At 48.2% G+C, this 25,641-nt stretch overlaps 2 protein-coding genes across 2 annotated transcripts in view; one reads left to right on the top strand and one right to left on the bottom strand.

The window, feature by feature from the left end:
- The window catches only part of SDR42E1 (short chain dehydrogenase/reductase family 42E, member 1), a 1,031,186-nt gene that overhangs the window by 970,985 nt on the left and 34,560 nt on the right, over positions 1-25,641 (bottom strand). The window lies entirely within an intron of this gene.
- Positions 5,994-21,623, top strand: WFDC1 (WAP four-disulfide core domain 1; the record flags this gene model as incomplete). Its single annotated transcript, XM_030227781.2, has 7 exons — positions 5,994-6,413; positions 11,861-12,056; positions 13,620-13,703; positions 15,686-15,826; positions 17,328-17,369; positions 18,153-18,227; positions 18,945-21,623. Coding segments are annotated over 6 exons (942 nt in total), but the record flags the coding sequence as incomplete, so codon positions are not given.

Consider the following 25,641-nt stretch of genomic DNA (forward strand, 5'->3'; position numbering starts at 1 on the left):
TCAAAGGCAAGAGGGATTTTCTCTGGCTTGTTCAACCCTGCACTTTGGATAAGAGAAGACAAGAAAAACCCTTTGCATCCTCACAGCAAACTCCCTCAGAGCAATGGTGTGATCCAGCAAAGGCAGCTGGGGCTCCAAAATCCCTGGAAGCCTTGCAAGGAATTCTGCAGCACCGTGGCTGACTGCAAGCCTCAGAACCCTGAGGAGCTGCAGGGAGTGAGTAAACCTTATTTTAAAGTGAACAAGTATTGTCCAGTTCCACCAATAGGAGGTTTTAACTTTATCACTTTGAGAGATGCTTTCTACCTGACTAAAGTAACCTGGTCTGTGCTCCTGCCCTGCTGAGTTCCTGCATCTCCAATTCCAAAGAGAAATGTTACTTTCAAACAGGCTGTGTTCAAACCTTGAGATAAGAAATGCTCCCATTTCTGGGTCAGAAAAGAGCTTAGTCCAACATGGATCCACAACCCAATTCCCTTGTCTTTAGTTTTAGGGGAAATCTCTGAGATTTCTCTGGGCTTTCCAGTCTGGGCCTCATCTCCTCTCAGCAGTCCCAGGGTGAGATCTCCACTGCACATCCTCTCCTCCCAAAATATTCCCATTGGCCTGAGAGGGAGAGCATCCTGCTGTCCCCTCCTGGGGGACACCAGCAGCTCACAGAAGCTTTTTTGGAGACAAAAGGCTGTGGGACAGCCGTGCCCTGGAGGGAGCTGGCACAGGGGAGGGGTGGGCAAGAGCAGCTGGGGCAGTCCCGGCCAGAGGAATTGTTTGGGATTGTCCCCAGGGCACAAAGAGGAGCCTCTCCCCCACACTGAGAGCCATTCTGCCTCCTAATTAATGGGATCGTGCATTTGGAGGCTTCCTGGGAATTTTGTCAGTGGGATGCAGCACTCAGCAAGTCCTTCCCTAATAAAATTCATCTGCTTCATTTAGACCTCATCTCCAGCAAAGCTGGCTAAAAGTAGAGGCTTTATATTCCTCTTTGCAGGCCTGCCCAAATGGTCAGGGGCCACTTAACCGTGACCTCTGCCAGGCTCTGCAAGGGCTTGGGGCCAGATGCTTAAAGGGAATCACCTGGCTGTGCTTTGGGTTGCTTTTGATCTTTTATTTCACTCTGTAAATTCCCAGAGGAGCTCGCTGGTAGCAAACATCTGGCACAGCTTTTCCTGCTCAGGGAAGGAATGAACCCAATATTGAACACCAGATTTGGGGTCTGTATTAGAGCTGGCCATAAAACAGGGAAGGAATGAATCCAATATTGAAACCCCAGGTTTGGGTTCTGTATTAGAGCTGGCCATAAATAAGAGAGAAGGAATTGAACCCAATAGTTGGAACCCCAGATTCAATTTGGGGTCTGTATTAGAGCTGGCCACAAATAAGGAAGGAATGAATCCAATATTGAAACCCCAGGTTTGGGGTCTATATTAGAGCTGGCCATAAAACAGGAAAGGATGAACCCAATATTGAACCCCAGATTTGGGGTTTCCCTGTAGAGCTGGCCACAAATAAAGGAAGGAATTAATCCAATATTGAAACCCCAAGTTTGGTGTCTATATTAGAGCTGGCCATAAATAAGAGAAGGAATGAATCCAATATTGAAACCCCAGGTTTGGGGTCTATATTAGAGCTGGCCATAATGAAGCCCGTGGGTGAGGGGGTGAATTATCTGCATCCAGGGTCACCCCTCCAGAGCTGCTGCAGGTTCCTCTATTTGTTGATTTTTTTCCCCCCTCAGGACTGGCACTCCTAAGGGACCCCTTTTCCTGCTGACCCATGCAGGGAGCAATCCCAGTTGCTGGGCTGGGCAAGGGGAAAGGTAACAATTCTAATATTGCTGCTCTAGGATCCCCCACACAAAGCAGAGGTTGGAGGGGTGACCCCACAGGGACAAGGGATGGTGTCCCTCAGTGCTGGGGAGCTCAGCATCCCCGGGGCTCTCCCTGCTTTTGATGGGGCAGGTTCAGCTTTGGGGAGCTGAACCAGGGCTGTGGTTTCTCTATGTTCATATTCCCAATTTCACACATTCACATTCACAACAGAACCACTCTGGATTTACTGGGTTTTTTTCTGATTTCTGAGAGAGAATGGCAGTGGGGCAGAGCCTCCCTTCTTGAGGCAGCCAGAACAGCAAGGATAAACTAATCTAAATTATTAGATAATTTTTTAGAGGGGACACAAATCACCTTCCCACCGGATCAGGTAACATAAAAAATCTCCAATAACCCCCAGAAAAGCCCTGCCCTTTGCTGCTGGCAGCAGAAGCTGTGCAGAGCTGGCAAGGAAACAGCCCCTGGGAAAGGAATTGCAGCAGCCCCTGGCATGGAGGTGCTGGGATGACATCCAGCTGAAATGAGTCACCTGGTGCTGCTGCAGTGCTGTGCTCTCAGGAAACTCTCTTTGATATGATCTTTCTCTAAAAGTCAGATCTTTCCTCTGGGAAAAGGCAAGTCTTGACTTAGGCTGACCTACCTTGGTTTTGGCTAGAAAAAGATCTTTTCTCTTGGCTGCCCCATGACTTTCACTCACAACCTCCCTGAGAACATTTTTAAAAACCATGGTTTAAGTCATCCCAGTCAGGCAGCATGAATCCCAGTTTCAAAACATGGTTTTATTGCCCTAATCTGATAAAATGCCCATCCTTTGATGCAGGTACATCTTCCTGCAATTATTTTTTTCTTTCTTGTGATAATTCCTTTTAAATCCCCATCCATCATCAAATACCTGGCATTTGAATTCCACAGCTCAGACACCTGCTTACCAGGAAATTTTAAATTTCTAACTATTGCCAGTGGTTGTGTTTGTAAGGATTTGTGCCTGATGCCTAGAATTTCTTCACAAGCTGCTCAGAATGCTTTACACTAGAAGTGGAGACATAAACCTGCCAGTGTTAAACAAGAAAGTCTTCAGAAAGTCAAGGCTGTTTTTTTTGTCTAAATGGGCTGTTCAAAACTGAGCTTGGGAGAGCAGGAACTGCTCTGTAGTGGATGAAAAATGCCTCCAGAAGTGAGTGGAGTGAGGTCTCTCGTGTTTTAGGTTTCACTGAGCTCCAGTTGGGAGGATAATGTGCACATAAATGGGATAAATGATGTCCTGGAGTTGTCCTGTGACAACACAGCCCAGCCAGGGACTGCCAAGAAGATGAATGTCCAGAAAAGGGGAGGAAAATATTCTTTTTTATTCTTATTTCTTTTTTTCGGTATTGCCAGGGAAGTTTTTCTTAACCTTGTAAATAAATATACAATCCCTTTGCCTAGCTACCAACAGAGACTGGAGACAGAAGCATGTGAGGAGTGGAGATGGGTGGCAGGAAGAATTCCTGAAAGAGCTGTGTGCAGGATGAGTTACAGTTCCAAAAGTGCTGTAACATCAACTTTCATTTCCATGTGAAGACCATGGCCAGCTGTTGAATTTTGGTCCTGCAGAATTCCCACTTCTTCAGTGCACACTCCACAGACTGCAAGGCACAGGCCCTGTTTTTTCCCAGATAAATGTCAAAGCTGTGTATCTGCAAAAATAAAGGCCAGTAAATGGTGTCTGAAGTAGCTATTCATCTTTGGAATTAGTTGCTCCAAGTGCAGATTGCAAGTATATGAAACAACAAAGGATGGAATTAAATTAGGGAGATTTATGGTGAGCAGTTGTTGCACAGGGGTTTGGGTTTCAGCAGGAGCACAGAGCAGAGGAAGATCAGCACAGAGACATAAATAAAGCAGGAATTCTCCAAGGAAAAATCTTGTTTACTCTGTGCAAGCAGCTATGTCATTTGTCACCTCAGAGCACAGGAGCTGGGGCATGGGTGGGAGCTCCTGGATGGGCTGGATCAAGGCTCAGGTATTAATATTGAAACAGAGTTTGTGAAAGGAATTGGAGAATCGTGTGGTGTCAGACAAAGCCCTCTGAGCAGTAAAAAATCAAGTCAGAGGAGGGAGAGGTGGCAGGGCTGTGATCCATTCCTCCCTGGATGCACTGAAGCTTTCAGGAATTGCAGCACAGCTTTCAGATGGTGTGGGATGAGATCTGGGTGGAGGTGACAGTGACCTGCAGGTGCTGAGCTCTGCCAGCATCCCAAGGTGACACCTCTGTCCTGAGGGAGTCTCCTTTCCCTGGGCTGCCCTGTGAGCTGCCCACAGTTACCGCTGGATGGAGAGAGAAGCCTGGGGAAAAGGATCTGTAGGAAGGAAAACTGGGATAAATTCTGCTTTAAATGCCTGACTGCAGCTCTGGGGGAGAGGAGGGCTGGAGAAATGGGGCAGAGCAGGTGACAGGGACCTGGAGCTGTGCAGGGACAGCCCTCTCAGCAGCCAGGTGCAGGGTGAAGCCTCTGTGGCACAAAACGCCCTCCAAACGCTCCCTCCGTGTCCCCTTCTGTACCATGGGGCCACCTCCAGCCCTGCCAGCCCCTAAAACCCAGCTGCACCTCTGGGGATGACTCTGGGGACCGAGCAGGGTTTGCAGAAGCTCAGCAGTGCAGGCTCATTGTGTCTGCCCAGGGATTCCCAGAGCTCCTTAGGGAATCCCAGACCATGCAGGGACAGGGCACTTGTGCTGTCCCACTGGGATCCCCCACCCTGTACCTCTGCAGCTGTGAGGGGGGTGACCTTCTCCACCCTAACCCTTCATTCCCTTTATCCATAAGAGTAATCCCTGGTTTTACTTCCCTGCAAAATTCCCTGGCATCAACGGAGCAGATTTTGGTACAAATAACTTTTTATAGCAGCAGAGATACAGAGAGAACTGCCCAAAGCACAGCTACTGCTAGAAGACCTTTAGGAACCTCAACTCTAAATAAATCAAATATATTCCCTTAACTACTGAGCTTTTTAAGGCACACCTTGCTCTTTTGTCAGTTCCCATCATCATATTCTGGCAAGCTTCAAGATGAAATCCTTTGGCTTCCACCAGCGTGCAGCTATTGACACCTGGGCATGGATCAAAGTGAATTTCCACAGCTTTCAGGTCTAAGGAGTAATTGGAAGATTTTTTTTTTGTGTGTGTATCCACAGGGTATAACCCTCCTGTGCAGACCCATTTTAGAGTGGATATAAAATAAATCCAGCAAGGCTCCTCTCTGCTCAGCAGGGCTGCAGCTGGGGTAAAGTGAAGGCAAACAGGGCTCAGTGTCTGCACCTCGACAACCTTTGTGGTTCTGTTCCTTCCTTCCTTCAGGTGGAGGCTGGACAAGCTGCTGGAGGAGAAATTCAGGGGGAATTGTAAAACAAGCAATCCCTGGCAGCCCTCCTGATGGCTCTAAAGTTACACACATGTGGATAAACACATTTACACACACACAATGTGTATGGATGCCTTGTTCTTACAGCTCTCCTTTGGCACCTGGCCCTGTGTCCATCCCAGGCAGGATGCTGGGCAGTTCCAGCCTGACTCCACAAGTCCATTCCCACCCTCCAGGCTCTGGATGTCCACGGAGATGTCCAGAGCCCCACGTCCACTCCTTCCGTCCCTCCCATTGTCAGGCACAGCCTGACTCATGTCCCCTTCCTTGCTTTCTCTGCGTGCTCATGTCATTTCCAAGCCACCTTCCTTCCCTATTCCACACCCCAATTTATTTTTTCCTAATGGTTTTTCCCCTCCTTCGAAATCATTTTCAGCAAACCAGCGTCACCTCGGTTCAATGAAAGCCCCGGGATGTTTATCATGTCATTAAACCATTTCCTTCCAGATGAAGTTATCACTTTGTCAAGGCGTGATGCAAACCCACAGCAGGAAGCACACAAAGGGAGAGCCCACCAGGCTCCTGGGAAGTTTGGGTGAACTGTTTGCAAAAAAATCTGCCGAGCCCACCCCTCGGAGACCTTCATTTCCCCCTGCGGCAGCTGTCATCTGATCCCACGCCTCGCCTCTGAATGGGGCTCTCGGAGGATGCCAGATGTTGGGAACAAAGGTCTAAAAATAATCTTCCCAAGTAATCTTCCCGTCCATCACTCAAGGAGAGCGTGAGCTTTGTGCGAACATGCGAGCCGAGAACCTGATCTAACTTAAACAAGTTCAACAGCAGCTCCCGGCTCCTGCCTCTGGGCTCCTTTTTTTGCTTTTTTTTTTTTTTCCTTTCCTTTTCTTTTTTTTTTTTTTTTAATTCCTTCCCCTTTGCCTTCCCAGAAGCCGCGCAAGGAAAAGCTCGGAGCGCTCAGCCCTCGCTCTCCCTCCCTCCTCTCCTCCCTCCTTCCAAACCCCGGAGCCGCCCGCACCCCGACAGCTCCGGGGCTCCTTCTTCCATCTCTCCCTGGAAAAAGAAAAAAAAAACCAAAAAAAAAAAGAGTTCCAGGCTGCTCCCAGAGATGCGTTTGTGTCAAAAGCTCCTGGCCGCAGCGCTGTGCGCGCTGGTGGTGCTGCCGGAGCCGGGCTGTGCCAGGACTCTCTGGAAACGCGCTCTGCTGAAAATGACGGAGAAATACGATGTGAGTGGGGCTGGGGGGCTCGGGGGATGCTCGCCGCGAAAAGGGGAGCTCAGTTATCCCTCCGTGCTTTGGGATCGGCGGGCTGGCTCTGGATCAGCGATCCGTGGAGTTTTCCCAGGCTGTGCGGGACTTTTGCCACCTAGCTGCTGCAGGGGGAAGCTTGGGGAGCAGGGAGAGAGCTTTGGGATGGCACCGGCACCGCTCTCCCTGGAAACACCCCGGGGCAGCCAGGGAAAGGGACCGGGCAGAAGGGGGATGCAAACCCTGAGGCTCCGGGAGAGGTTTAGAGCGAGGAAAATAATGGTGGGAAGGGTTCCCTGCCCAGCTCCGGTGCTGCCTTTTGGGGTAACTTTGGAGGGAGGGATGGGGGCACTGCCCACGGTTCTGTGAATCCCTGGAGCACAGAGAGCTCAGCCCCACAGTGACAGAGCAGCGTGCCCATCACCCTGAAGGGTGGTGAGCCCAGCAATCCATCCCTGAGGCTGTGCCTGGCACATCCCCAGCCGGCAGAGCTGCTGCCCACGCCCTATCCCACCCTGGGTGCCACCATCTGTGCCTGCTCCTGGCATCCTGCGGGCTCCACAGGGCACTGGGCACAGCCACCACCTCCCAACCCACTCTGGAGAGAGCTGCCCAAAGCACAGTCACTGCTAGAAAACCTTTAGGAGCCTGCACTCTGGTTAGGCAGGAGTGCTGGAACTGGAGCTGGGACAGCAGCGAGTGCAGGGGATGGGGCTGGGTCTTGCCCTGGTGTGTCTGGGCCAAATGACTGCCAGAGATGGTCACAGAGGAAATGGGAATTGAAAAAAAAAAAGGAAAATAATTTGGTAGCTTGAGTTTTGGGATTTGCTGTTTGAAAAAGAAAAAAAAAAAGTTTTAAATTTGGAATTTTTATTTGAGCCTTTCAAGTTCCCTTAGAAAGCAGCACTGAACCAAGGTTTCTGCTCCTTGAATCACTTGGGTGCATGCCCCAAATGGTTTATTTTATATGCTCGGGTCTGGCTGCATCTCCCAGCCACAGCATGGGTATAAACAGCACCTTGGTGTCACAGGCAGATCCCTCCATCTGTTTTCTGCAGCTTTTAATTCCAAAAGGAAGTTTTTACGCCCATGACTTTTAGGGTGATGTTTGTGCACGGCAACATTTGGTTTGTGCAATTGCTGACTCAGAATTGTGACACACATCCCTTGCCCCCAGAGAGCAAACTGAAATTCTGCCTTGAATCCTTGAAATTGTGCAGAAAACACTGGGCTGATATTTGAAAGGTACCTCAGGATTTTGTAAAAAATCTTCATTATAGCCTCTCTTGGGCTAGGGTATCCTCTGGTTTGCACTTGAACTGGAAAATGGTGATAGAAAGAGCTGCATTTCCTGCAAAATCCCTCACTGGAAAGTGCATTTATCTGGATGTTCTTCTGCCCTATTTCAAAGTGAAGCTCAAATTTAATAGGAGCTATGAGGTGAATGACCCAGAGAGACAGGACAGGAGCAGAAAAGGAATTCACATGTTGATTTTCAGATAAGGAGCCAGCTCCCCTGGGGATATACCCTCTTCTTTCAACCTGCACTTCTTCAAAGGGCTGTTTTTCCTGGCAGCCCTGAATCCAGGTGCTACTGATCTGGCAGGCTCAGCTAGAATCGCTGATATTGACAGAAACATCGATCCAGGGAAAACAGAAAATGCTTTCCTTCCTCCTCCTCCAAGCCTTGCCAGGGGAAAGCATCTGCTCTGCATCCTCTCCTGCAGCAGGAGGCAGTTCTGGCAGCCCCTCTCTTTCTCAGAGGGATGTTTTCTTTCCCACCAAGTGCTGTGTGTTCCCTGTGGTTGGAAAATCAGAGTCTGGGGGCAGAGCAGCTGATCTGTGAGTCACTTGGCCAGAGGGATGGCAACGTGCAGCCACGTGGGACACGGGCCACACACCCCAAAGGACACAGCCTGTGGGACCTGTCCCAGCCCTGTGGGACCCCAAGGGACACAGCTCTGTGTGGGCTGAGCCCAGAAAATCTGAGGCTGCAGAAAAAGGCTGGGTGCAGAATGGCAGGAGGGGTGAGGATGAGGATGAGGAGCTGGCTGGATGCAGAATGGCAGGAGGGGTGAGGATGAGGATGAGGAGCTGGCTGGGTGCAGAATGGCAGGAGGGGTGAGGATGAGGAGCTGGCTGGGTGCAGAATGGCAGGAGGGGTGAGGATGAGGAGCTGGCTGGATGCAGAATGGCAGGAGGGATGAGGATGAGGAGCTGGCTGGGTGCAGAATGGCAGGAGGTGTGAGGATGAGGAGCTGGCTGGGTGCAGAATGGCAGGAGGGGTGAGGATGAGGAGCTGGCTGGGTGCAGAATGGCAGGAGGGGTGAGGATGAGGAGCTGGCTGGGCTCTGGCCAGGGGGTTTTCATTCACCCCCAGTGAGGAAGGGTGTTGGCTGGCAGGGAGAGGTCAGGTGGGACTGGAAAAGGGAGACAGAGGGATTGCAGTGAGGAGAAAAACCTGGCAGCCACAGTGGGATGCAGGAGCTGGGCTTTAAAACAAATCCATGTATTTTCCAAAGGGCTGTTTGTCAAGTTTAGTGATTTGCAGCTGGTGTTCTGCAGCCCCCACCCTCCAGGGACTGTTCCCAAGGGGCAGAGGGAGGGAGGGAGCTACCTGGGAGTGAGCTTCAGTTCATTATAAAACACCCATCATGTCTGCTGGGAAAAACTGGGCCAGTCTGGACTTCATTCCACTGTCAGCTCCAGCAAGTGTTTTAGAAAAATCCCAGCCTTCTTCTAAAGTTTTCCAGAAATGAAGAATTCCTCACAGCTGCTGTAATGCTCTTCCAACAATTTATTTACCCTCCAGCAGCCAGCTGTCATAAATCAGCCCTGGGGTACCCTCTCTGTGTTCTGGCCCCCACATCCTCAGAGTAACCTGGGAGCAGAGCAGCCTCAGCTCCCCTGTGGAACCTCCACACACACACAAAGCTTTTTCTGCATTTCCAGCCTTTCCCTCATGATTGTGCACCTTCTTGGAGCCCTCCCCAGTTCTGCAGGGCTCTTCCAACAGCAGATCCAAAAGGACAAATCCTGAGCTAACAACAGGAGAGTATCATCCCCATTGCTCTGGTCTTGTCCTTCAGATGAAGCTGCTTTCAGGCTGGTGTTTGCCACTTTGATCATCACTGATGGATGATTTCCCAGGTCTTTAATGGAGATATTGGAGGATTCCAAATTCCCCCTGACTGTGGTTTTTTTGTTTGTTTTATGGCCAGTGTTTGGGAATACCTGCCAGGGCCAGAGCTGGTGATGGGAGGCTGAAACAAACCTGCTGTGCCACCTCCATGCAGAATCTGAGTGAGCAGAGAGCTGAGCTTTGACACAAGCTCAGGGACCAGTTCCAGACACAAATAACAGGAGAGGGCTGGGGTTTTTGGGAGGCAGACTGCATCCCTCAGCTGCTATTGAAATTATGGCTGAGAGTGAGTGATTCCATCCGGGTTCTTCCTCATCTTTGGTGGCTTCCAGGGTTCCTCAGCTGATCTCTGAACTTTTCCCCTTACTTTGTTTCTATCTCCAAGGCAGGTATTGTCATTAAATTATTTAACAAGTCTCCCTGGGAAACAGAAATTTACCTCCTGCACTGAAAAATGTTTTTAAAGAAATTTTGATTGTCATCACAATCTGCAAAAATAATAAATCAGAGGCAAACTGTGAGTGCTGGGAGATCTTTTTAAAAATCCTTATAACCCAAACCTGGAGAGGTCCTTAACCAGGTTATTTTGGGGAATGAGGGAATCCTGGTTTATGCACCCATAAACACGTGGTTTTATTGAACCAAAAAAGCAAAATATTCTTATTTTGAAAGCAATGAGCTGTGAGCAAGAGGTGACCAGAGAAAATGGGCAGGGAGGTCATGAGGTACAAAGTTATTTGGCTACAACTGTTATATTGTTCCCCAACGGAAATTTCATTCATGGAGCCAGCTGTTCATTGCAATTTTGGCTTCTTGGTTTCTGAATCATCTGTGAAGCAACTGCAGTAATTGTTTGGTGGTTTTTTCATGTAGCCATTATTTGCCAGGATTATTTTGGTCCCATTTCCCTCTGCAGATGACCTTTCAAATGGAATGGTAAACTGTGACCTCCCAGGATGAGCACTGGGAGACCTGTTCAGTGCTTGGGACTGCACAGATTTATTGCTCAGGGCTCCCTTATATCCCAAAATTATAGCTGGTATGAAAATTTTATCTGTTTACAATCCAGCAGCCCCCCCAAAAAAACCAAAACACACCCAAGAAAAGTGTATTTTTAATATCTTCGATTTTAAAACATGTTTCAAATTTGGAGCGTTGGCAGCTTTTGAGGAATGGACTGATGTGAGAGCTTGCACCTTCAGCATGGAAAACATCATCAAAACTGGGTTTTTTCAAACCTTTTTAGTGGTTTGAACAGCCTATTAATGGGAAAACAGTGTCACAGAAGGGTTTTAAAGGAAAAAGCAGAAGAAAATTGTTTATTGATCTTGGGAACAGGGCAGGAGACAGTCAATAGTGAAAATATTTGGAATTCTCTGTCTCTCTGACACTCATCTCCTGCAATGGCCTCTCCCTGGCCAGTTTTTGGGAGAATCCATGTGGGAACAGGCTGTTTGTCACAGGACAGATGCTCCAGAGGAGCCATTGGGGGTTGCAGCAGTAAGGATGGAGCAGGATGTAGAGAGGGATGTTAATCTCACCTCCAATTCTCCATGGTCTGCTGGTGAAATTTCCTAGAAACCCCTGGGGGGCTGTTGCACCACTTTTATTCCTGGAATAACAACCCCAGCTCCTCATCAGTGATTTTGTAACCCACCAGTGATGTGGCCAAGTGTATCTTTACACACATTTGATTTATTTTTGACTTTACCAGCCTGCTCATGAGGCCATGGCAGCACTCACTTCACACCCCTGGCTTGGTGCTGCTCTCTTTTAAAAGTGCAAACCCAGAATCCACTTTTGATTTTAGGAGAGTTTGTGAATGGTTGTTAATAAATCTGAGAGCTGAGTGCCCTGAGCCCTTTCTGCAGCCCAGAGGTGAGGGAGTGGTTGAGCCACAGGTGAGAAAGGAGTGGGCTGGCATGATTCACCTCTCAGCTGCAGGGATTTGGCTTCTTGCTAAAACAGCCCCAGTGTGAAAAATATCTGAATGGTGCCTCAGAAATGTTCCTGGGCCATAACATAACATAACATAACATAACATAATATAATATAATATAATATAGTTAATATGATATAATTAATATAATACAATACCATATAATACACTACAATACAATACATATAATATGATATAATAATAAATTATCTTTCTGAGAGCACAGAACCAAATGCATCATTCCCCCCCTGTTGGGGCAGCCAGCTTTTACAACACCTCACCCCACTTCCTCCTGCGGGTCGTTCCTTACTCCGAACCTGACTTCCTTTTCTTCTCTTTGCAAAGGATTATGAGTACCCTCTTCATTCTCACAGCTCGCAGCAGCAGAAGAGCGACCGGTGCCCGCCGCCGCCGCAGAGCCTGCCCGAGCGCGCCTGCGAGGTGCCCAGCTGCCGCTCGGACGCCGAGTGCCAGCGCCACAAGCGCTGCTGCTACAACGGCTGCATCTACGCCTGCCTCGAGTCCGTGCAGCCCCCGCCAGGTACAGGCAGCTCTGGGGGAGCTGGCACAGCCAGGAGCTCCTGGGGATGGGGATGGGGATGGGGATGGGGATGGGATGGGGATGGGGATGGGATGGGGATGGTCTTCATGCGCGTTGGGCGCGGGGTGGGAGGTTGGAGGTTGGAGCGCGGATTCCGTCCCGCGCTCGGGGTTTCTGCGGGGTCGGTGGGTGAAAAGGTGTCCAAGGGAAGGTGGTGAGGCAAAATTTCCTCTTGGGTGAATTGTAGAAGTCACTCAAGGGCAGCTCTGTTCCAAGGACAGGCAAACTGCTGTGGCTACTTGGATGAGCTGCAGAAGTCCCTCAAGGCCAGTTGTATTCCTGGGATGGCATTTTCCATGATCCATGCTTGGAAGTGTCCAAGGCAAGCTGGTCTGGCAAAATTTCTGCTTGGGTGAGTGGTAGAAGTCACTCAAGGGCAGTTGTTTTCCCAGGAGGAATTTTCCATGCTCCATCCCTGGAAGTGGGGATGCCACACCAAGGCAAGCTGGTGTGGCAGAATTTCCTCTTGGATGAATTGCAGAAGTCACTCAAGGCCAGTTCTTTTCCAAGGACAGGCAAACTGCTGTGGCAAAATTTCTACTTTGTCAAATTGTAGAAGTCACTCAAGGCCAGTTGTTTTTCCGGCATGGCATGTTCCATGCTTCATCCCTGGAAGTGTCCAAGGCAAGTTCATGTGGCAAAATTTCCTCTTGGAGATGAATTGTAGAAGTCACTCAAGGCCAGTTCTTTTCCTGGGATGGCATTTTCCATGCTCCATCCCTGGAAGTGTCCAAGGCAAGCTCATGTAGCAAAATTTCCTCTTGGATGAATTCACTCAAGGCCAGTTCTTTTCCAAGGACAGGCAAACTGCTGTGGCAAAATTTCTACTTTGTCAAATTGTAGAAGTCCCTCAAGACCAGTTGTTTCCCTGGCCATTTTCCATGCCTCATCCCTGGAAGCATCCAAGGACAGGTTGGATGAGCCTTGGAGCAGCCAGGGATAGTGAAAAGTGTCCCTGCCCATGGCAAGGGATTGGAATGAGATGATCCTTAAGGTCCTTTCCAACCCAAACCCCACATTCTGTGTTTCTATATCCAGGAAAAGAGACAATCCTGGCCTGAATTAGTGCTGACAGAAGTGAGGCACCTCATCACTCCCTGCCATGGGAATGGGAATGGGAGTGGGAGTGGGAGTGGGAATGGGAATGGAAATGGAAATGGAAATGGAAATGGAAATGGAAATGGAAATGGAAATGGAAATGGAAATGGAAATGGAAATGGAAATGGAAATGGAAATGGAAATGGAAATGGAAATGGAAATGGAAATGGAAATGGAAATGGGAAGCAACAACTGCTTGAGCCTCTAGGACAGCAGGTTCTTGTGGCCCTGGATAACATCCATGTTTCTCTTTCCACTGGGACAACAAGAGCATGAATATAAGCCCAGACCAGATCAATCCATCAGGCAGGCTCCTCACAGGCCCCTAGAGGAAATCCATGATTTTCCATTGCCCTGTGGCTGCTCCATGTTGACACTGTGGTCTCTTGTTTCTGTCTTTTGCAGTCCTGGACTGGCTGGTTCAGCCCAAACCCCGCTGGCTGGGAGGCAATGGGTGGCTTTTGGATGGCCCAGAGGAAGTCTTACAAGGTACAGGACATCCCTCTGCCTTCTCTGCAATATCCATAATCCCACAAAGGCCCTGCAGAATGAATCCCTCATACACAGAGCTTGCCTGGGATGTTGGGCTCCTGGGGCTGCTGGTATTTGTCTGGAGCTTCCACAGGAATAACACAGTGTGGTGCTGGGAGCTGCTTTCTGCTGCAGTAAATACTTTTTATGGATATGGATTATCCAGCAGAGCACTAGGAATGCTGCAGGGGACTGGGCTTGTACCCATTCTTCAAATAATTAGAGATATCTTCCTTTTAGAAAAAGGCTTTGTCATCATACACATAATTTTCTGCCAGCTTCCTGATGGAGTGTGGGTGGACTTGGAATGGGAGATCCTTTAATCCAGAGTGGCCTCATCACCCAGATGCCTTGGGCTGGGGCTGTGGCTCTTGGATCTGAAGGTGACTTGGACAGCAGCCCTGGCAAACTGCTGCAGAGCTGTGCCAACTGGGCCATCTAAATTTGGAGGCTGACAATGAGGTTGAGCTTCTCAGCTTCATTCCACAGGGAAAGGGGTTTTAATTAATTTTTTCCAATACCTAAAATTGAAATGAGGAGGGAGTGGGGGGGTGGGAAGAGAAGTTTTCTTCTGTGAGGCATTCCCAGATGTGTGGACGCCTGAAGTTTTTGGGTTTTTCATGGAAAATTTAACCCAGCTTTTGATCAGCTTTAGTCAGATCCAGGTAGTGCCAATAAATTCCCCTCTTTGGTCTTACACAGATGGTTTTAGACTCACTGAGCCTCCACTCTCATCTATTATGGAAACTCCAAGTTCTTGAAGAGAAAATTCTGCCTCCAGCTCATTGGAGCTGCACAGCTAGAAACAAGATAAAATAGGTTCCATCCATCCTTGTCATGCTTATATTATTTGTTCTTATCTGAACACCTTCATCTCAGCTTGAGGGAGCAATTAGGGAAGCAAGAACCATCAGTCATGGCATGAGAATCACAGCAGAGGTGTTGAAATTAAAAATGGGAGGGAGGAGTGGCCCTGCAGAGTCATGGAATGGCCACCAACACTGCCCAGGGCCTGCTTTGCCTTCCCATCCTGAGCTGCACTTGCTGCCTCTCCCAGGTCAAAGTGGTGAAACCTCTGTTTGGGACAGGGGTGGCACTGCCTGGCCCTGCAGGGAGCCACACCTGAGGTCTGGATCCAGCAGCAGGTCTGGGGTGTGGAGCAGGGAGCAGAGCAGCACAGGGCCAGCTTCCTGATCACATTCCCAACTCCCCACCCAGCCCACAGCTGGTGGGACACACTTGTCCCTGCCTGGTGGGACACACTTGTCCCTGCCTGGGGAGAACAGCCCCATGGGGGGATCATCCTGCATGCTGGGCACTGCTGATGCCTCTTTGGGCTACCTAAAAACAGAGGTCAGACAAAATTAAGAGGATAAAAAGCAGTTTATTTGTATTTATTGAAGGGCCTTCAGGTTCATTTAGGGCAGACAAAGTCCCCCAGGGGCTACACCCACAAATGGATGATGGGTCACGGGTTTGCACATTTTGGTCCATTTCTATATGGGGTTTAATTGTCCAATTACAGCTTCAGTCCCATCCTGCCAGTTTGCTCTCCTCAGTTCTCTGTTGTTTGCACTTTTTGGGCCTGAAGCTGCAGTGGTGTCCTTGGTCCTTGGGCTGGAAAAGGATTGTTTTGTCTGACTAAACTGTGAAGAGTTTATATGAAGTTCAGAGTCACACACCAATGCAGCACAGAACCTGAAAAATACAAAAGGTAAAAGAACTGCAGGATTACAAACACACAAAAAACATTCCAGCTAAAACCCTACAGCATCAGTGGCAGGTGGTGCCACCCCACAGCTGGCACACAGGCTGTGGGGAGGGTCTGTGCAGGGAACGGGGCTGAGCCGTGCCAGGAGGGGCTGTCCCCGTGGCAAGGAGCCTGGGCTGGGCTGGTGGCCGTGTTGGGGTCCCTGTGGGTGTCACAGCTTCTCTTGCAGCCGAGGCCTGCAGCACCACGGAGGACGGGGACGAGCCCCTGCACTGCCCCACGGGCTACGAGTGCCACATCATCAACCCGGGCAACACGGCCGAGGGCATCCCCAACAGGGGCCAGTGCATCAAGCTCCGGGGAAACCCAGGTGGGTCAGGCCAGGAAACCCCCTCTGTGGGGTGAGGGCTTTCTCTGGCTCACAGATGGGGCAGCTGGAGGTGCTTTAAAAACTTCTGTTCTGTTTTCGCTCTCAGATGGAGGGTGAGAGAATACAGATGTTGTAATTCACCCCATCACAACCAGAAGCCAGCTGTTTCCTAATTACAATACACTTTAAGCATTTCTTGGCCTGTCAGCTTTAGCCACACTATACTGTGGATGCCTTAAAGCCAATAATCCAAAATTACCCCTGGTGGGTTCCACTCCAATGCACCTTTCACAATTCTATTCCTCCAAAGTATCCAATCTTATTTGCAAGGTCACCCTTTGAAACTCTATTTCTCTCTCAGCAATGTTTGTCCCATTCCATGGCATTTCTAAGTCAGCATTTCTTATCTCAAGGTTTGCACACACATGCACACACTTTGTGAGCCTTCTGTCAGGCTTTGAGACTTCTCTACAAATCCATTTCCCACATTTCCCCCTCTCTCCTGAATGGAAAAATCTTCTCGTGCAGGCTGATGTTTGCAGGGCAGAAGCAGAAAGGAAGGGACCAGGACACCAGGACACTTGTGCCAGTGTCCTCTGGGGCTGTGTCTGTGTGTGCTGTCCCTACACAGCACGAAAATTAGAAATATTTATAAGTTACTGCGTGCTTCAACGAGAAATCTGAGTTTTAAATTCCAGTTCTGTCTTCTGACTTTGCTTTCTGCATCCAAAACTTTGCTGCCTTCATTCTGCTGACGCATTTGCCCGAGAAAGAATTTCATACATGCCAAAATATTTTCCAGGAGAGCTCATAGCATGTTTAGATATTCACTGAATGGTAGGATATGTACATTGGCACTGGGCTACAAATCACCTCAGTGCAGAGACACGAGATATCAGTTTTGCCATTTGGTCACTGTAAAAAAAAACCAAAAACAGGAGAAGCATCAAATCAGGTCTCTGAGCTGCTTCCAAAACAGATTAAGAGTTTTTTTTCTAGGGCTTATGGACCATCTCTTTGATAACCTTTTCTTTAATAACATCCATAGTAACCAATGTAATGCAGAACTGTGGGCATCTGAGACATGAAGTATTTCTAAGGCCTTAAATAATTATATAAATGCAAACAGAACAAAGTAAATAGAACTTGAATTATGTAAAATACTAAAAGATGGTCTGAAAGGTTCCCCAAATTTTATTTCATTTGGGAAAGCCTCTGATTCCTTGATTTGAAAAGCTATTGAAAAGGTTATAAAATGCTAGTGGCAATTCCCACTCTTATGGCAAATGAGTTGTGTCCACAGAGCTCAGCAATCTCAGCAGTTTATAGGAGGTTTATAACAGCCCAAATTACTTCAGCCACAGAGGACTTTTATCTCCCTCCCTGTGAGGTTATTATTTCCCTATCTCTAATTTCTCTGTGCTGTACACAGCAGGTCAGAATAGAACACAAAAAGTGAAGGCTGACTGGGTCTGTTCTCACCATGAACCTTCTTTTCCAGATGGACACAACCTGAGGCATAAGTATTACAAGGAATATTTTGGTAAGCTGCTGGCATGAAGTGTTTGTTGTTGTTTTTATTATTATTATTATTAAGCTTTATCATTCTTGCAATGTTTACAAGGAATTTGCTCCTTATGAAATGAAGGTTTGTACAAAGGAAAAAAAAAAGATTTTTTAACTTCAACTCTCTCTGCCTTGGTCAGATCTTATTTTAAGATCTACAATGTTCTGACTGTGGACTCTTGAGAACCAGAATTTTGAGCTGTGACAGAATGAGTTAAATAGTTTTCTGCCAGGGGAAGCACCCAGCCCAATAATATTTGTTTTATTTTATTTTTAAACACATTTTTGGAGCTTTGCTCTTGGCCCAGGACTCCTCTGTGTTGCAGCTGAACACAGAGCTCTGTCTAAAGCAGGGTTGGACTGTGGTAAGAGATAAGGGATGGCTGGAGCCCAGTGAATTCCCTCAGGGGTGTCAGGTCCCTCTCTCACATCTGGGGCTCAAGGAAAGCTGGAGCATCTCCCACATCTTTCCTCAGAGTTCCAAAGCTCCTGGTTCCTCCCTCTTGCATCTGGATCAGGCTGAAAGTGGCATTCAGGTATAACTAGACAGCATCTTTGCCATAAAATTTCCAAACAGCCAAATTTGGCCACTTTTGCTGATAAAACCATGAGAGGATTTCCTTTCCTCTCCCCCAGTGTGGGCTAGCCCAGCTCTCTGCTAAATAGTGATACCAATAAAGCTGCACTGCTGGGGGAACCTGGAGAAACCACTGGCCACAGCCCAGCCCCAAACCTGACTTGGCTGCTGTTTGTTTTACAGGGAGCAATTCCAACAATTTGGTGGGCTATGTGAAAAACCAGCAGAAGCATTTGGGCTAATTGAAGGTGTGCCTGGGTAAGTGGCCTGTGAATAAAGGGAAAGCTGGGTGGAAATAACTGGTGCTTAGAATGCAATTATTGACAGAAACTGTGTCTGAGGGTGGTGTTTCCTCTGAGAGTAAGGACAGCACCTTAAAACCCTGTGCAGGTGCATGAAACACTCTCATTCCACCAGACACACCTGATTCCTTTGCAGAACATTTGCCTTGTGGGCTTTTAGAGGATGAAAAATAATTGGTGATCCTTAAGACTTGAAACTTTGTGTTTAGGGGCTTCTTCTAACACAGGTGTAACAGGGCCTGCCAGACAATTTAAAAAGCTGTTTATTCTGGCTTGACTGCAAAAAGGGTCAGTCTTGCAAATGCTCCAGCACCTGGGGGGTTTTGTGGGATAATTTTCTGTGTGTGAGCAGTGGCACCCACTCATGTGAGCAAAGGTGAATTGATCTGGCCATTTTTATCAGCCTTGCACCAGAACAAAAATATTTATTACACCAAAAGTTCTCTCCCAAGATGGTTTTCTCAACATTTTCAGCTTCACTTTAAAATTAACTTGGGTTTAGCTGGGATTGTGAAAACAAAGCAGTTCAGCATTGTCCTGTGCCTACGTCAGGCTGGCTGTTGAGATTGCTCAGCTACTTAAGGACAAGTTCTGTGCAAACATCCTAGGAAGGATAAATATTTTAATTCCTCTTCCCTTTTTTTCTTTCTTTTGCTGTTTGGTTTTCACCCAGCTGGACCACTCTGCCAAGGAATGCTTTACCCAGCAGCTCTCTGGTCCCAGACCTCCACATCTCCAGCACCCCCTGATCCCTGCCCATCACTGCCCAAAAAAAATTCATTATCCAAGGAACAGGATGAGTCCAGATTTTAACCCCACCAGCAAGGGGAGGAATGAGATCCCCTGGAGGAAACCACACTGTTTATCAGCTGCCCTTCTACAAATGAAATGCAAACACCTCCAAGGGATCCCTGCAAGCCACAGGGCCACGATCAGGCTGCTGACACAGAGCCTGCCCTTCGTGGGCTTCTTGTGTGACCAACTCACATTTCAGGCCTGTGAACACAACCCATTGACGTCAGAATTCTACCTAAATATCAGACCTAAGTTGCTGTAAAATAGGTGAGACTAAAGAGGTTCTCTGGATCAAATCCAGTCCCTGCCTGTCTTGAACAACCCCTTTAAAGAAGCCTTTTCACCAGCTTAAAATTCAAAGAAACCTGCAAAGAAACCTGCAAAGAAACCTGCAAAGAAACCTGCAAAGAAACCTTCTTCTTTTCCTTTTTACATCCAGATAAAAACCAGGCTTGGCACCCACTCTAAATGGCTAAACCTGAAATCTTAAGAATTTGAGGAAGTTGAAGCTAGGAGCAAAAACAGTTTTATGAATGTTTTTAGGTTAATTTCCTCTTCTCAGTCTGGTGAGCTGCAGATTGAGAGTTAATAATGGAAGAGATTCCTTCCTGCAATATCCAGGCTGACACACAAAGGCATGCCAGGTTTTGAAATGTGCTGCTCTTAGCCAGCACAGTTAATAGTCACAAAATCTGGGGGTTTGTACCTGCAAAACCTCAGCAAGAGGCCTGGAGGCTGGATAATTTGTTAAATGTGTTAGAAAATCAAACCCAGGATAAATCTGTGTGATGCAAAGGATTGTCTGGGAGATGGGCCACTGCTCCTCAGGAGCCCTGTACCTTTCTGTTGATTTCCCTAAATCCTTAAAGTCTGGATATTGGTATTTGGGCCTCAGAAAACACATTTTCTCTTAAGGTTTTCCTTTCCTGTGGAAGTCCTGAAGGGACAGCTGCATTTATTGTGACAAACCAGCCAGAACTGCCTGGCAGAAAAGCCACATTTGCTCCATGGTTTAGTCCACATCCCCATCTGCTTGCATGAAATCAGCATTTTCATTTGCTCAGTAGTAGCACTGCATCTAAATACCCAATTCACAAATGCAAGCCCCTGCTCCCACTCACAAAACACAGGATTTTTTTTCCTCTCACTGCATGGTTTAAGCCAAATCCAAGACACCTAAAAAACTCTTGATACTTTGCACATGACATTCACAGCTGGAGAGATGGAAGGTGCCAAACTGCTCTTCTGTTTCCTGTTCTAAACCCACTCCTGGGTGCTTTACAGAGCAAAGGAACAGCTGAAGGGCTCCACATTTTCCTAAATATCTCCATTTGTTGAACTCACTTTTTTCCAAAGTGCAAGATATTAAATGCAGCACCGTGTTTGGGCAGAGCTGTTTCTAGAGTTTTATCCTATGCAGATTCCTGCAGTGAGGTCTCAATTCCTGCTTGGACACAGGAGCCACAGAACCAGAGAATTGTGGAATGGTTTGGGTTGGAAGGGTTGGGTTTGAGTTTGAAGCTCATCACCTTCCCCTGGGCCAGGCTGTCCAGCCTCCAACCCATATTTTATAGTTCCAACTTGTGTTCAGACCAGAAACTTGTCCCTTACCCTGCTGCAGCCTCCCTCCTCAGTGCTGCTCAGTGAAATGGATTGATTTTGTTCAGCATTACTTCCTGCAGGAAAAAAAAAATCAAATTCTGGTTAAATGAGCAAAGCCCTCCAGTGATCACTGCTGGATCACCCCAAAGGGTAAATGCCAAATTGTTCTAACTTAAACTAAAACATTCCTAAAACCCTGTGAGGAGTTAGTTGAAAAACTAGTGTTGTGCATTCACAAATGTGAAAATTTAAAGCTTCAAATCTCAACCTAATCTCTCAAAGCAGCCCAAAATATGAGCAGCTTAATTTGAGTGGACACATCCACTGCAGTGTCTGTTTTCTTTGTAGCTGCAGAAGCACATACCTGACCACCTGGGTGGGACAGTGCAGGTATTTTCTGCTTGCAAAAGGAATTTAAATTTATATTTTTTAAAAAAATTGACCAGTTAATAATTTGATGACAAATTTCTGTTTACTGGGTGTTTCACAGCCATCACCCTTCTTCGTGGTGCTATAATGCTCAGGGGGTTTTTTCCAAGTTAATTCAAGTTATTAATTGTCAAACTCAGAAACAAAAGCCACAGAAGGGGCTTGACCAAGTGCTGTGTTTTCAGCAGTGAAACACTGAAATGTGAGACTCAGACACTGAAATGAAAGCACAGAGCAGGTGAGCTGTCCTCAGCTGCTCCTCTCTCCAAAAGCAGCTGCTCCATCACAGCCTGGTGCAGCAGAGTAGGAAATGCCTGGTGTAGGATGTTTTTAACCCTTTCAGGAGCACTCTGCAGCGTGTTTGGTGCTATGATAACCTTCCTGTGTGTCACTGGGTGCTGCACTGCCCACAGCCTCCCACACCCCCGAGGATCTGGGCAGCCCCAGGAGGCCCCTCCCTGGTTTGGGCTGTTCAGGTTCTGCTTTGGTGCTCAATAAAAAGTGACCAGTCTATTTTTGAACCCTGCTGAGTTTCTGTTCTGTCTCCTTGATGTGCTTGCAGCTTTGGATTGGGGTGGAAAAAAAAGGAGAAAACTTCTAAGTTTTAGTTGTTGGGAGAACATAACACAAGCATAAGGATACAAAAGTCATTTTGTCCACTGGAAGGGAGTGATAGACCCCAAAACACATCCACCACCACTGTCCCCTTCCAGAGGGGTCCCTGCTTTGGGTCAGACCCTCAGCTCTCAGCATCTGCACTGCCCACAGGTGGACAGCCCCGGGGTGGTGCCCCAGGAGAGGTGACCCTTTGTCTGCCCAGGCACTGGGGCAGTGCTGGTGCTGCCAGCTCAGTTCTTTGGGCTTCACCAGCACTGCCCAGGCAGCCCTGCAGGAGCCTCAGAGGGTGGAGAAGCCAAGCAAGGCAAAGGTCAGAGCTGGGCTGTGCCCACTGCAGGACAGAGCTGGCACAGGACAGGGGCTGGGCTGTCCCCAGCCTCCGCCACCCCACCTGCCCCACCCAGGATCCTGCTCGACCTGCTCTGCTCCTCAGGAGGGACAGGAGGGCAGCTCTGCCCTGACAGCACAGCAGGGACAGGAGCTGAGCCACGGGGGGACAGCAGCAGGGCTGGCACTTTGGGAAGGGCTGGGGGGGATCAGGTGAGCCCAGGCAGCTCCAGGTGTCAGGAGAGCTCCTCTCTGTGCCAGTGGAGGTGTCCTTGGGACCACCTGGATCTCTCGTGGTCCTTGGGATCACCTGGACCTCTCATGGTCCTTGGAATCACTTGGACCTCTCATAGTCCTTGGGATCCTTGGGATCACTTGGACCTCTTGTGGTCCTTGGGACCACCTGGACCTCTCGTGGTCCTTGGGATCACTTGGACCTCTCATGGTCCTTGGGATCACTTGGAACTCTCTTGATCCTTGGGATCACTTGGAACTCTCTTGATCCTTGGGATCACTTGGAACTCTATTGATCCTTGGGACCACCTAGACATCTCATGGTCCTTCAGATCAATTGGACCTCTCATGGAACTTGGGATCCTTGGGATCACTTGGACCTCTCATGGTCCCTGGGACCACCTGACCTCTCATGGTCCTTGGGATCCTTGGAATCACTTGGAACTCTCTTGATCCTTGGGACCACCTGGACATCTCATGGTCCTTCAGATCAATTGGACCTCTCACGGTCCTTGGGATCCTTGGACCTCTCGTGGTCCTTGAGATCCTTGGGATCACTTGGAACTCTCTTGATCCTTGGGATCAGTTGGACCTCTCATGGTCCTTGGGACCACCTGGACATCTCATGGTCCTTGGGATCCTTGGGATCACTTGGACCTCTTGTGGTCCTTGGGATCCTTGGACCTCTCATGGTCCTTGGGATCCTTGGACCTCCCCGTTTGGATGAGGAGGTCACAGGGGCTGTGCACATAACTCCTGTCTCCTGCTGGGAGGTGTGACAGCCAACAAGAAGCTCAGCTCTGAGGAGAATGGTTTGTTTGGTGAACACCTCAAAGCCATGGGTTAATTCCAGCTCATTTCCACGCCAGTGCAAGCAAATACACTTTGTGCTGCTTAGTTTGGCAGTGATCTTTGTGGAAAAAGCACAGCACGACCTGAGGCAGTGCCTGGGATGTCACTGAAGCGCTCTCAGGGCATCCCAGGAACCAAAAAAGGGATCTACAGAAGGACTAAGAGTAGATCTTCAAGGAATCTACTCCTACCACCAGAATAACATAGAATAAACTCTGATCTACCACTCTGTGGTATTGGAGTGTCCTGGTCACCTTCAGGAAGTTTTTCCATAGTTTGCTGAGCAGTGAAGAAGCCTCTGAGGTTTGGACAACCCATAAAAGAGTTTTTGGAGGCTGGAGGTTTCTCTTTGCCCGTGGCACAGCAGGGGCTGGCTCATACAGGGGTTGTTTTCTTCTCCCACCTCACCCTGGCTGCACAGGTTGGATTCCCCTCTGGAGGTGGGGCTGGGTGAGCATTGATTGTCTCTCTATGGCAAAAGGATTTACTGGATCATTTAGGATCCTTTAATGGTAAATTAAAAAAAAAAAAAAACACAAAAAACAAACAAAAAAAAAAACCAAAAAAACCCAAACAAAACCAAAACAAACTAACAAAAAACTAACAAAAAAAACCCCAACCAACCAAAAAAAACCCAAAAAAACCACAACCCCCCCCCCACCTTTTTCTGGTGAGTCTGCAGAGATAAATCCTATTTCTTCCCATTATTTTCTCCTTGTCATTTTTCCATGCAGACAAAATAGCAAGAACAACAAGAGAAGCTGTGTAAAACAAAGAAAGATTTTTAGAGAGTTTCCCAGACAGAGCTGTGGATGGTGGGGCTTGTCCCACCCATCCTGAGCCCTCCAGCAGGTGAGTCTCCCAATTTAAGCAGTGCAAACTATGCAAAAAAAACCCCCAAAAGCTTCCATTAAATTCCCTCTTCCTTCCCCATTCTGGGGACAGACCTGAAGTTTTTTCTCAACCTTGATGGGACAAGATGTTCTTTGCTTTGGAAACCAGGCACAGCAGAAGTTCTGCCCAGGAAAATCCCAACCCAAAAGTGAAGTGTTTGGATTTTTGGGTAGCAGCAAACCCCATTCCACCCATGCAGAAGAGATTTTTTCCCTCAAGGTGGCACAAGAGGAACAAAAGTTCAACAAGCCTGGTTCTGGCAGGGGAGCAGGTGAAGGAGCTGAGAGTTTTGAGCTCACAGCATCAAAATTTTGGGCTCAGGGAGTTTCAGGGAAAAAGGTTTTCCAAATAAGTCTCCCTAGAACTGGAGCTTTATTATCCCATTAAATAGGAAATACTGCAAGGGCCCTGAAATTGGGCTGTGTTATGTTTTTAGAGTGTGAAAATGATAAAGTGAAGAAATACAACTTGTCTTAGTGTTGTTTTCTTAACATTATAGTCCTGATTCAGTCTATTCCCAGCATTTTCTGAGCCACGGGATAGCAAAATAAATTAATTTTTCATTAGATTTCCCAACGTACAGAAATCAACAGCAGCAAGAAAATGAAACTTGAGTCTGCTCAGCAATTTCTCAGAGTGAGTGGCAAACAGCAAAATTATTTCCTGCATTTATTCCATCTCATCAAAGAGAATTTCCCATAACAGAACTGAGGGAACACAAAGATGAGAGAGGGGGACGTGGTCCTGAGCCCAAGCCAGGCTGCTCCTCCCCAGTTTGGTGGATAATAAACCAGCTTGCACTGATTGGTATGGGGCATTATTGTACTCATCAACACGTTTTTCTCCTTTTCTGTGTCCTTTTCGTCTTGGAATTTCTGCCAGTCCCACTCAGGCCATTGTTCCCCCTCCCTAACCCAGGGTGTGGTGCAGATTCTGGATTTTGCTCTTGGAGCTCCATGTGTCTCCACAAGCAGCAGGCTTGTGCCAAGGGGATGATGCTAAATAAGGAAGGGCTCAGCCTGTGGCTCAATTAGCCACAGTGGCTAATGAGGGCCACGCTGGGCACGGGCACACCATGCACAGCCCAGCCCCAGGATGCTCCTCCTGGGCAGCAGCTTCATGGATGATGGGTGAGGATTTGGGGTGAGAAAATCAAAAGCAAACCCAAAGGGAAGTTTTCTTCCTACCTGCCTAGAAAGGGGGAAGGTATTTTGCACCACTTTTCTGGCAGGAACACAAGGATTTGGAGGGATGTTAAGATTGTGGAGACCACAAACATTCTCAGGTGGGCAGAGGGAGGGATTCCCTGGCAGGCAGTGCTGCTGTGCCTTGTCAGGAGCTGCCAGAGCCAGCTGGACATGCTCCAGCTCCTTGGAAGAGCTGCACAAGAGCAGGAATCAGTTCAAGAGCACAAATGAGCTCAGAGAGGTTTCACCTCCTGATTCCCAAACGATAAATTCCAAATCCCTCTGTATCTGCTCCAAGCCATGGCTAAGCACCTTACCTAAGCCCTGGGCAGGGCCTGGATGTGACATTCCCGAAAATCAGAGCCCGGCATCACCTCTGGCTCCTTTCCCACGGGAAGGATGATGCAGGAACTCCCTCCCTCTGCCTGACGC

Source organism: Serinus canaria, chromosome 11 (genome assembly GCF_022539315.1).
Source record: "Serinus canaria isolate serCan28SL12 chromosome 11, serCan2020, whole genome shotgun sequence".
Lineage (NCBI taxonomy): Eukaryota > Metazoa > Chordata > Aves > Passeriformes > Fringillidae > Serinus > Serinus canaria.